Source organism: Rhincodon typus, chromosome 35, assembly GCF_021869965.1.
Source record: "Rhincodon typus isolate 14 chromosome 35, sRhiTyp1.1, whole genome shotgun sequence".
In the NCBI taxonomy this organism is placed as follows: Eukaryota; Metazoa; Chordata; class Chondrichthyes; order Orectolobiformes; family Rhincodontidae; genus Rhincodon; species Rhincodon typus.
In genome coordinates this window covers 4351195-4363166 of record NC_063366.1, presented here as the reverse complement: position 1 = coordinate 4363166, position 11972 = coordinate 4351195, and the positions used below count along the sequence as shown (strand labels likewise).

The 11972-nt window shown below is 41.3% G+C and overlaps 1 protein-coding gene and 1 pseudogene across 1 annotated transcript; one reads left to right on the top strand and one right to left on the bottom strand.

Annotated features, from left to right (window-relative positions):
- The window catches only part of LOC109913278, a 55923-nt pseudogene that overhangs the window by 28009 nt on the left and 15942 nt on the right, over positions 1–11972 (top strand).
- LOC109913279 (zinc finger protein 227-like) lies at positions 6909–11966 on the bottom strand. Its single transcript, XM_048616816.1, has one exon. It carries the CDS (start codon positions 11692–11694, stop codon positions 10495–10497), a length of 1200 nt encoding a protein of 399 aa, XP_048472773.1. The 5' UTR covers positions 11695–11966; the 3' UTR covers positions 6909–10494.

Sequence of the window (11972 nt, the reverse complement as noted above, 5' to 3'; positions counted from 1 at the left end):
ACTAACCAACCCCCATCCCAACTCCCTACCTACACTCACCTGTATTAGCTTCATCCCCGCCTCCTTGACCTGTCCGTCTTCTCTCCATCTATCTGCTCCACTATCCACCTTCTATCACTGCCCCCCTCTCTATTTATTTCAGAGCCCCCATCCCCTCCCCCATTTCTGAAGAAGGGTCCAGACCCGAAACGCCAGCTTTCCTACTCCTCTGATGCTGCCTGGCCTGCTGCGTTCCTCCAGCTCCACACCTTGTTATCTCAGACTCCAGCATTGGCAGTTCCTACTATCCCTGAGAGGACAAGCCTTGCTAACCCCTAGTAGTGACTGAGACTATGAATGCATAAAAGTAAAGCAAACTAAAATAGAAGATCTGGTACAAACCCAAAGCAAAGACAAAGATTTAATGAAAATCCAACAATGTGAATTGCCCAATCAGTGTAAACTTTTAAAGAACAAAATTCAAGTTGAAGATGGATTGCTGTTAAAAGAGGGGAAGTATATTGCACTCTAGAGTGATAGGAATGAACTAATTTATATGGCCCATGACATACATGAACATCAATGTCTTAAAGAATGGCGCTGGTGGTCAAAGTTGGAGGATGACATGATTCACTATGTGGATAACTGTTTAGATCAGTTAGAACAACCCAGATAGGAATGTAAATAAAGGGAACTTCAGACATTCCAAGTCTATGAAGATCCATGGACCAACCTGAAGACAGATTATGTTGGACCTTTGCCTCTGTGCAAAGAGAGGTTTAAATATATTCTGGTGATCATAGGTACCTTTTCTAAATGGGTAGAAGTACTCCCTACTCGAACCAAAGTGGCTGAAGTCACAGCAGCCATTCTAATACAACAGGTATTCACTAGGTGGAGGCTCCCCAGAAGCACTGAGTTAAACCTAGGGATACATTTCACCGCCCAGGTTATGGAACATGTAATGGCTCTGTTAAGAATAAAGCAGAAATTCCTCCCTTGTACCTTAATGATTGTGAGAAGCACACCATCCAACTCCACAGGTTTTACGCCACCTATACTGAAGACAGGGAGATCCTGAGAGGGATTGTTAGGGCTCGACCTCCCTGAACTAGAGATTCAGGCTCTTGTGGAATTGTGGAGACTCTAATACAGAATGTACAGGTTGCTGGTCTAGCAGCAGCAGTAAAAATGGGGAAGGAACAAGAACAAAGTAAGGCTTACTTTGATGCCAAAGTCCGACCTGTAGAATATGCAGAAGGAGAGAAAATAATGCTGCTAGATTTCTGACCTGGCACACTTTTGTCACCAAATTATTCAGGTCCCTATTTGATAATGGAATATTGGTATACAAAATTTTATTGGCCACTGGTAAAACATGATGATACTTTTTTTATTCATTCACAACATGAGGGTTTCACCGAGTAGGCCGACATTTGTTGCCCATCCCTAATTGCCCAGAGGGCAGTTAAGAATTAACCACATTGCTGTGGGTCTGGAGTCACATGTAGGCCAAACCAGGTAAGGATGACAGTTCCCTTCCCTAAAGGACGTTAGTGAACCAGATGTGTTTTTCTGACAATCAACATGGATTCACTGTCATCATTAGACTCTTAATTCCAGATATTTATTGAATTCAAATTCCACCATCTGACGTGGTGGGATTTGAACCTGGGTCCCCAAAACATTGTCTGGGTCTCTGGATTGACAGTCCAGTGATAATACCACTAGGTCATGCCTTCCCAAATGTGAAGAGTTAAAAGCATTTGGATCTCTAAACAATGTACATCATCAATGCCATGTGCTCCTTGACAGCATGGAAAACGATGCTGTAAATTTACAATAACAGCTGGATGCTGCTGGATGAGCCCACTCTGCGTGACCAGCTGCCTCAGCTCATTCCAGAACTGCAACTGTTATGGAACTGACAATTTCTAATAACACTGGGACAGATGATACTGTAAGCACCACACCATTGCCTCAACAGAACAATCGGTTAGACACAAACAGCGATTACCATTTTCTCAATTATGTCAAGCCCCATGTTCGCAGTTAGTAATGTCCATGGGAAACAATTATAATAAGAGAAAATCAAAACATAAAGTAAACTTTCACCTCAGTGAAACAGAAGCAGGCCAAGTAAATGCCTGGTTAGAGGAGATGTAACTGACTACCTTGCCGGAGAGTTTGAAAATCTGTTTATGTAAACTGATAAACTGTAGATAAGAACAGAAATTACTTTGATTTTTCATTTTTTTGCACTTTAGATAAACTATGAAGCTGCTTATTGGAATTGTATTGTTGGCCTTTGCAAATGAAGTACAGAGTCAGCAGTCAGGGTCCAACGATCAGTGGGAGTGGACAGTGTGTACAATGTGACAATACGCTTCACAGTGGCTATGTGGGAGTTCTGCCACTAATGTGGTCGGCACCCTCTTGGTCAGAGACACAGAAGTCCACATCTTCGAGGGCAGGACTCAAAACCGTTTGTGTACTGGTTGACGTGACGACTGAGTTTTTCTACAAATAATTGAACAATGACATGTGCAGACTGACAGCATTGGAAAACATCTCCTCCCATAAATTCATGTGTTAATTTTCAGTGCAGTGGTAATGTAGAAGTCAAGTCCATTTGCACTGACATAGTGTGTTGGGCAAGGAGAGAAGGACCAAGAGGAGGGATAGTTATGCAAAGAGCGTGTAAAGTGTTAAATGAAAATGTCCGTCATGAATTGGTACCAGTTATTCTGAATCTCTCGGGTATTCAGTTACCATCATGGTGTCCAAAACCTTTACCTAGAAGTTATAAGGAATCGGTCAAGTGGGTTGTTTAATCAAGAAGATTACACAATCAAAGGGAAAAGCAGGAAGCGCAGAACTTTGATACGAGATGTTGCAGGCATTTACTGTGCAGGCATTCCTACAGTTAATGGCCTAGACATTGCTGTTATAAGTGATCGATTAAATCAATTAACATCACAAGTTAAAGGACAACTGGGTGCAATGAATGATAACATTAAACTTAGCAGTCAGGCAGGGACACCACGAACAGTGCTGCATTTCGTACTGTTGACATCTTAGAATCAAATGCTGGTGCAATTAACAAGTTAATAAAGGAAGCAGGAAAGAATGGTCAACATCAAATAAAAGTTACTTTGTGTAGCACGTACAGCAGTTGGATCAGTACAGAGAAAACATAAATCAAATGAGAAAAGGAGAAGTTCCTACATGGGTTGACAACACTAAATTAAGGAAATTAGCTGATGGGACAGAAACTTTAAGTAAAATTTCTCAGTGAGTTAAGGAGATTAACAAAAGTAAGGACTAATGATTCATGTTTGGGTGGCAATGGAATTGGTCTTGCGTTAGGGGTAGCAGTTATGTCTAAAGATAACAAACCATCAAATGTTATAACAGTACAAAATGTTGGAGTGATGACAGTTAAAGAGGTTCTACCTTATGCAATAGAATGGGAGGAATATTTGTAGGGAGAACATTTAAGGAATGCTAACAGACTGATAAAACTATTGTTTGTTCCGATTCCATTCACATAACTGGACAAGCCATATGCAGTTTTGAGTCCAGTGGTAATGAAACTGTTAAGTGTACTCTCAAAATTTCAAGCACCACTCTGGAAAACATAATCAGAGTTGGATATGCAGGCAAAGGAGAATACTGTATCACAACATCTCTAAAAGAGTTATCAATACCATAATCTGTCTTGTCCCATCAATGATTCAACATTTTACATTCACCCTCAAATGCCCACGGGCAGTGGAACAATGGAACTGGCTAACAACAGGAGAAGAAAATCTGTGACTTTTCACACGACTGACTTAGCCAGAGAAATTGCTATGTCTTATCAGCAAACATTTCAGGTCCATATTGCCTTGCAAAGGGAACATTTGGAAGAAATAAAAGGGATTGTGAGAAAGACATATGTTAAGGTTCAGCAGAGTAGTCAGGCAATCAAACAGATATCAAAAACATTAGGGAACATTCTTGGTGGGATGACATCTAGAATTGTGGAAGTAACGTATACACTGCTGCATGGGTTTGTATTATTTCACATATTCATATTATTTAGTGTACTTGGATCAATCTTGTTTCTACCACTTGCTTCATCATTGGCGTCAGCAACAAATGCAGCAGTTGAAAAGGGAATTAATCTTGTTAAGACATGAGAATCTTAAAGCTGCAATGAGTGAAGTATAACGCATGTTTGTTACTCTATTTTTTGTTTCGTGCATGTTTATTTCTTTGTGTATGTTTATTACTTGTGATTTATTTACTGATCATTATTATTTAATTCATTTCTTAATTTGCATTCGATTGCAGTGTAAAATGAAATGCTGCATTTTAAATAGTGTATGGTGCAGCAACCCAGCTTGGAATATGAACCAATATGGTGGGAAATGGCTAATTACTGGTGTTTGTTCATCACATTAAAAATAATGAGCAAAGAGGAGATCCTGTGATATTACAGACTTCAGAACTTTAATAACTGCTCATGGATTAAATGAATCAACAAAGATAAACTATACATGGAAAGCTGTAGCAATATCTGTCTGGAATAAATTGTTAAGGGAAAAAGACAAACTGTTATATAGAGATTAAAAGCAATTAGTGATGTCTGGGAAAATAAGGAGTCAAGATTACGTAAACAAAACTGCTTGGACACCTGCTTGATAACTAGATGTCTCATGCCACAAGGATAAATGATTGCCCTGCTGAAGAATTTAAGGAGTAATTACAAGTCACAATGTGTCTTTGAGCAGGCAGTAATGGCCAAATGTAACAAGGAACAAAGAAAAGTTACTTCCGATACGGAAGCAAGCTGCAGTCTCAAGGACTCCAAAAGGTTAATCAATATTTTGGATGAAAGGACTCTAAAGAATCATCAATATCACAACATGGACAAGAATGTTAAAGAACTGTATAAGACTCAAGCACCAGAACTCCCCCTGCAGCAGAACTTTGGAGAACAACACTGCATAGGGATCAAACCAAGGATCAAACCAGAGACAGACACTGTTGGGTGGAATTGTAGCTAAATTTCACCATTAATCAGGAATAGCCAAGTTGAGTTGTAAGGCTTAACTTGCTTACTTGAGGGATCTTGTTTTGGTTGCTACATAAAGTTTAAAATCATCGTTTCAGTACTTGTATGTCTGTGAGATTTCTTAATAAGTGGCCAAATTAAAGGGCGTAAACACAAACTGAACAACATTGTACACAGATTGAGAGAGAGAGATTCTGGTTATTATGTTTGCTTGTGAACTTTTCAACTAGTACCTATTTGGGACAGAGAAAGTGATGATAAAGTCTGACCACAAGCTATTTTGAAACATCTTTCTCAAACCACTTCTCTTTACATGGATCCATTGCAAAGGATCTTCATTTACAGAGCTATCACTTGGAATTGAAGTACAGGCAAGGGAAGCAGATGTACAGCACTGACATGCTGATGAGAGCTGCACTCTCTCTGAAAGAAGTTGATGCTGGAACAATCTTCAAAAAGAAGAAACAGAGCACAACCTGCTCTGGAAATGATCACCCCCTCGCTGCCCACCCTTAAATGTTATCTCTGATCATTGTGCAACCCAGGGTACATGTTGGGGACCCTTGCAATTCTGGACCTACTGAGACAGTGGAAATTAGCCATAAAATATAAACTACTCTAGATAAGTCCCTTGTTCCCTAGAACCTTCTGAAAAAGTTTCCAGCTCCGAGTTACAGTTTCCAAGTAAGTAAGGTAAGCCTTACAACTCAATTTGGCTATTACTCAATTAATACTGGCTTTGATTCATGTTTATTTCTTTGTGTATGTTTATTACTCTTGGGAGTAATGTGGAAGTAATGTATACACTGCTGCATGGATTCGTATTATTTCACATCTTGTTATTATTATTATTTTGAGACTTTGGACAGTTCCTACATACTTAAATGAATAGTTAACCAGGAAATGTTAGTCAGGAGGAAAAACTTAGTCTAACTTCTGGACAACTATACAACCATTCCCAGACCTCATCTCAGTCATACTGATCCATTGCTGTAAGGTGGGGAATGTTTGTTCAGGGAGCTCAAAGTCCGAGGAAGTTTTTGTGTGGCCAGTTGATCTTTGAAAAGGTGAATTGTGTGATGAAACTGTGAGATTTTTACAGTACAATTTACTGGGAGTTTAGGTTCTTGGAATTCTATGTTCAACATATGGATTTGTCAATGAGTTTAGTTTTTTTCAATAAAACTACAATATGCATATTTCCAAGAGAAAAGTTATCCAAAGGTCCCAGGGAATCACCCAGAGGGCTTAGGGAAAAATATTTCAGGCACTGACTTTCATTTTTAGTCTGTGGTGTGAAGTCTTTCGAGAAAGAAGCAGGTTTTGAGCTCTGAAGTGCTGAGAAGTCTTTCCATGGAGTAACATGTGATAAATGGCATAAGAAAATGAATTTTAATTAATGAAATGATCCAAGAATAATTTATTCGTAGTCTCAAATTGGAGTGTTGGGATAATCAGTGGAAGAGAAAAAGATTTCTTTTAAAGGGTTGCATCAGAGATAGTATGACATTGGAAGGAAGCTATGTCAGGTATATGACAACACTTTGTAAAAATGTTATCGACAGTTCTAGCAAATGAATATAAATTTTAATCACCTCAAGCACATTGAGGCTAAAATGAACTGGACTGGGTCCTGTAGCACAAGGTGTTGTCAGAATTGCAAGAAGGTTTGTACCACGGTAAAATGATTCGGGTACAAAGTTGGTGCTTCAGTTAAATCTATAAAGGGGTGTGAGTTATCTCTACTGTGTATTTAAAAATCTTTGAATCTGTGTATAAGGGAATCAAGTGGTTTTTCCTTTCATTGTGTGTTAATAAACTTTTGTTTTATGGTTAAAAACAAAGACTGCAACATTATGTGCTTATGTTTTAGTAAACAATCACTTTAGTAACATTATCTGGGCATTCCCCCATAACTGGGACCACAAAATCAGATAGTGTACTCTTCCCAGTTAACTCATAACATTTGAAAGGTATATAATGAGGGTTTGAGCAACAGATGAGCTGAGGAAGCACTTCTTCCTGTGCACGATGTCCCTATCCCTAACCAACATTGGGAAATGACAGTCGGCAAGGTATGGTGATGGAGAATCTTTGATTGAATTTGACGCAATCACAGAATAGTCTGGCATAAAAGAGGGAGGCAAAGCCACATTGTCAAAGAAACCACCTTTCAGATAAGACCTCAAACAAAGCCCTTCTGTTCTCTCTAAAGTGATGGTGAGCTGACGTCTTGAGTCCCTGCACTCCATGTGCTGTCAGTAGATCCACAGTGCTGTTAGAGAGAATTTCAGGATTTTTACCCAGGGACCCTGATATATATCCTGTCAAGTCAGGAACTTGCAGGTGGTGGTGTTCCCAAGTATTTGCTGTTTATGTCCTTCTAGGTGGTAGAGGGTTTGGAAGGTGCTCTCTAAGGATCATTGGTGAATTTCTTCAGGGTATCTTGAAGATAGTATACACTGCTGTTACTGAAAGTCAGGGGTGGAGGGAGTAGATGTCTGTAGATGTAGTGCCAGGCAAGTGGACTGCTTTGTCCTGGATGGTGTAAAGTTTCTTGAGTGTTGCACTTATCCAGGCAATGGGAGTATTCCATCACATTCCTGACTTGTGCCTTGTAGATGGTGGACAGGGCTTGAAGAGACAAGACATGAGTTACTCACTGCAGGATTCTGAGCCTCTGACCCAGTCTGTTGTCACATTACTTATATGGCTAGTCCAGTTCAGTTTCTGCTCAATGGTAACACCGAGGAAGTTGGTAGTGGGGGATTCAATGATGAAAAAACTATTGAATGTCAAGAGGCAGTAGTTAGATTGTTTGGCATTGGAGATGGTCATTGCCTGGCATTTGTGTGGTACAAATTCTGCTTGCCACTTTTCAGCCCAAGCCTGGATGTTGTCCAAGTCTTAATGCATTTGGATATAGACTGCTTCAGTATCTGAAGAGTTATGAATGGTGCTGAACATTGTGTAACCATTGGTGAACAACCCAACCTCTGACCACATGATGGAGGGCAGGTTGTTGAGGAGGCAGCTGAAGATGGTTGGGCCTGGGACACTAACTTGAGGAACTCCTGCAGTCATGTCCTGAGCTAAGATCACTGATCCCCAACAAGCACAACCATCCTCCTCTGTGTCAGGTATGACTCCAACCAACGAGGATTTTGCCCTCTGATGGCCATTGACTCCAGTTTTGCTCTGGCTCCTTGATGTTACACTCGATCAAATATGGCCTTGATGACAAAGGCTGTCACTCTCACCTCACTGTTGAATTCAGCTCTTTTGTCCATGCTTGAACCAAGGCTGTATTTAGGTCAGGAGCTGAGTAGCTCTGGTGGAACCCAAACTGAGCATCACTGAGCAGGTTATTGCCGAGCACATGCTGCTTGATAGCGCTGTTGGTGACACCTTCCATCAGAATAGACTGATGGGGCGGTAACTGGCCAGGTTGGATACATTCTACTTTTTGTGTGCAGGACATAGCTGAGGAATTTTCCACATCGCCAGGTAGTTACCAGTGTTGTAACTGTACTGGAGTAGCTTGGCCAGGTGTATGATTAGTTCTGGAGAACAAGTCTTCAGTACTATTGCTGGAATGTTATCTGGGCCCATAACCTTTGCAGTATCCAGTGTCTCAGACCTCTTCTTGATATCACATAGAGTGAATTGAAGCAGAGACTGGCATCTGTGATGCTGGGGACCACCAGAGGAGGCCAAGATAATCCATCCACTTGGTACTTCTGCTGAAAATTGTTGTAAATGCTTGAGCCTCATCTTTTTCACTGATGTGTTGAGCTCTTCCATCAATATGGATGGGGATATTTGTGCAGATTTCTCCTCCAGTGAGTTTCACTGCTGGACATGGCAGGACTGCTTAGCTTATCTGATCCATTGATTCTGGGAATTGCTTAGCTCTATCACTTGCTGTTTATGCTGTTTGGCACACATGTAGTGTGCCACAACAGTTCATGGATGCCCAGTCTTGAACTGCTCAATCTCTCCAAAGTCTGTCATATTTAGCATGATGATAGTGCCACACTACACGATGGAAGATATTTTCAATCTGAAAATGGTAAGCCAGCAAAGTACTTGTTGTCAGCCCGAGTTTGTGGAAACGTATATATACATGAGAGTCTTTCTTTCTTTGAGAAACATACTGCTTCCTGTACACTATAAATTCAATTGATGGAAAAATTGTCCCATTCCACAGTGACTTGACCAATATATTACAGGAATCTTACTGTAGGATCCTGAGTATTTCAGTGAATAGAAACACCAGGCTGACAGATCCCGTTTTGCCAAAATACAATTTATTACGTGTTATTAAATCTATGCAGAAGATTGAAACAACAGGAGGAAATGAAGACAAAATTCAATTTGCACCAAAATAACAAAGTCTCAAAGACAAACTCAGGTCTGTACAGACTCAGACCCACTCCCTCACCATACCTAGAACAGTAGTCCTCCCAGACAGAGCTCTGTTTAGACCCTAGCTGTATTCAGTTGTGGGCACCACTGGTCAGGAAGGACATATTTTCCTTGAAAGAAGTGCAGCACAGATTCACTGAAATATTTCAGGGGCTAAAAGGGTTAAATCACAAGGACAGGTTTCACAGACTGAGTTTATATTCCCAAAGTGCAGAAAATTAAGGGTTAATCCAATTGAAATGTTTGAAGATGAGTAAAGAACTTGATCAAATAGTTTGAGAGGAACGATACCTCTGGGAGAGTCCAGAACAAGGGGCACAGCATTAAAGTTAGAATGAGGCTGTTTAGGGTGATATCAGCAAACACTTCACAAAAAGGGGACTGGAAATCCGGAACTGTCTCCAAACAAAAATCTGTTGAAGCTTGGGATCAACTGAAAATTTCAAAACTGTGATTGATCGATTTATTGTTAGGCAAGAGGTTAAGGGTTACAGAGTCAAGATAGGTAGATTGTTGATACACAGATAGGCCACGATCTAATTGAATGATATTAACAAGGTCAATGGATCACTACATCCCAGAGGATCCAGTCTGACTCTTTCATGAGGTGTGACAAACGTGTGGGGATTTTGAACAGAACTCACACTGTTAGCGTGTCCCCTGTGTGTGTGTTGTACGCTAGCTGTGTAAAAGGCCTGTAACACATATCATATCTGAAAGGTTTGTCACAGTGTGGATTCACTGTGCTTCAGGAGTTTGGAGGAGTGGGTAAAAGCCTTGTCACAAACATTTCACCCGACGGGTTCTCCCCATATGAATCCTCAGCTATCTGAGGAGGGTGAAGATGTTATGAAAGCAACCTTGCCTGTTAAATGATTACTCCCTCGTGTGAAAGAACCCGGTGTGTCATCGGATCAATGATTGTCCAAAGCCCTTGTTACACACCTCACACTTGAATAGACTGTGCACTTGGTGAATCCTCTGACGCCTCAGGAGAGGACAGGCTGGAAGCATCTTCAGTAAATTCACACCTGTACAGTTTCTCCCGTGTGGACTTTCTGATGTCTCAGGAGGCTTGTAGACTGCGTGAAACTTTTATCACAAACCTCACATTTGAAGGGTTTCTCTCCTGTGTGGACTGTCCGATGGACCAGGAGGCTTGATGAACATGAGAAGGCTTTGTCACACGCTCCACACACGAATGGCTTCTCCCCTGTGTGAATGCGGTGATGTATACGGAGGCTCACTGAGTGCGAGAATGATTTGTCACACACCTCGCATGTGAATGGCCTCTCTCCTGTATGAATGTATTGGTGGGCACGAAGTTTAGAGGAGCGGGAGAATGATTTGTTACATACTTCACAGGTAAAAGGTTTCTCCCCTGTGTGAACACGTTGATGTATGCGGAGTGTGGATGATTCGGAGAATGATTTGTCACACACATCACATGTGAATGGTTTCTCTCCTGTGTGAATACGTTGATGTGCATGGAGGTTTGATGACTTTGAGAAGGATTTGTTGCACACCTCACATCTGAAAGGCTTCTCCCCTGTGTGGACACTCTGATGCATCAGAAGCCTGGTCGATGTTGTGAAAGCTTTATCACAGACCTCACATTTGAAGGGTTTTTCTCCTGTGTGGATTGTCTGATGGACCAGCAGGTGTGATAACTGTGTGAAAGCTTTGTCACACACCTCACAGGTGAATGGTTTCTCTCCTGTGTGAATGCGTTGGTGTACCCGGAGGGTCACTAAAGATGAGAATGATTTGTTACACACCTCGCATATGAATGGTTTCTCCCCTGTGTGACTTTGTTGGTGTATGTGGAGATTTGATAACTGCGAAAAGGATTTGTCACACACTTTGCACTTGAAAGGTTTCTCCCCAGTGTGAATACGTTGATGTCTCTGGAGATTTGATGACTGGGAGAAGGATTTCTCGCACACTTCACACTTGAAGGGTTTCTCCCCTGTATGAATGCGTTGATGTACGCGGAAATTCATTGAGTGCCAGAATGATTTGTCACACACCTCGCATGTGAATGGTTTCACCCGTGTGTGAATAAACTGGTGTTTGTGGAGAATTGATGAGAATGCAAATGATTGATTGCATTCCTTACATGTGAATGGCTTCTCTCCAGTGTGATTGCTCTGGTGCATGTGAAAATTTGAGGTACGTCGGAAATCTTGGTCACACATCTCAGACTTGACTGGATTCTCTTCCATGTGGCAGATCAACAGGTGCACTCGACATGTGAGGGGATCTTACAACATGGATGATACCACCTCACACTGGAACAGTCTCTCACCTGTAGGAATGAGTCCCTGGTTCATGAGGCTCGATGAATGATGGAAACTCTCACCATACTTGGAGCCACTCACACTTCTTCCAGCCTCACCCTGACCGATCACCCACAGCCAAACCTTCAGAAAGGTTGGTTCCGATGGAAGGCTCCACACCACTGACCAGTTTCAGATCTGATGATATGTCAAAGCTCCCCTGA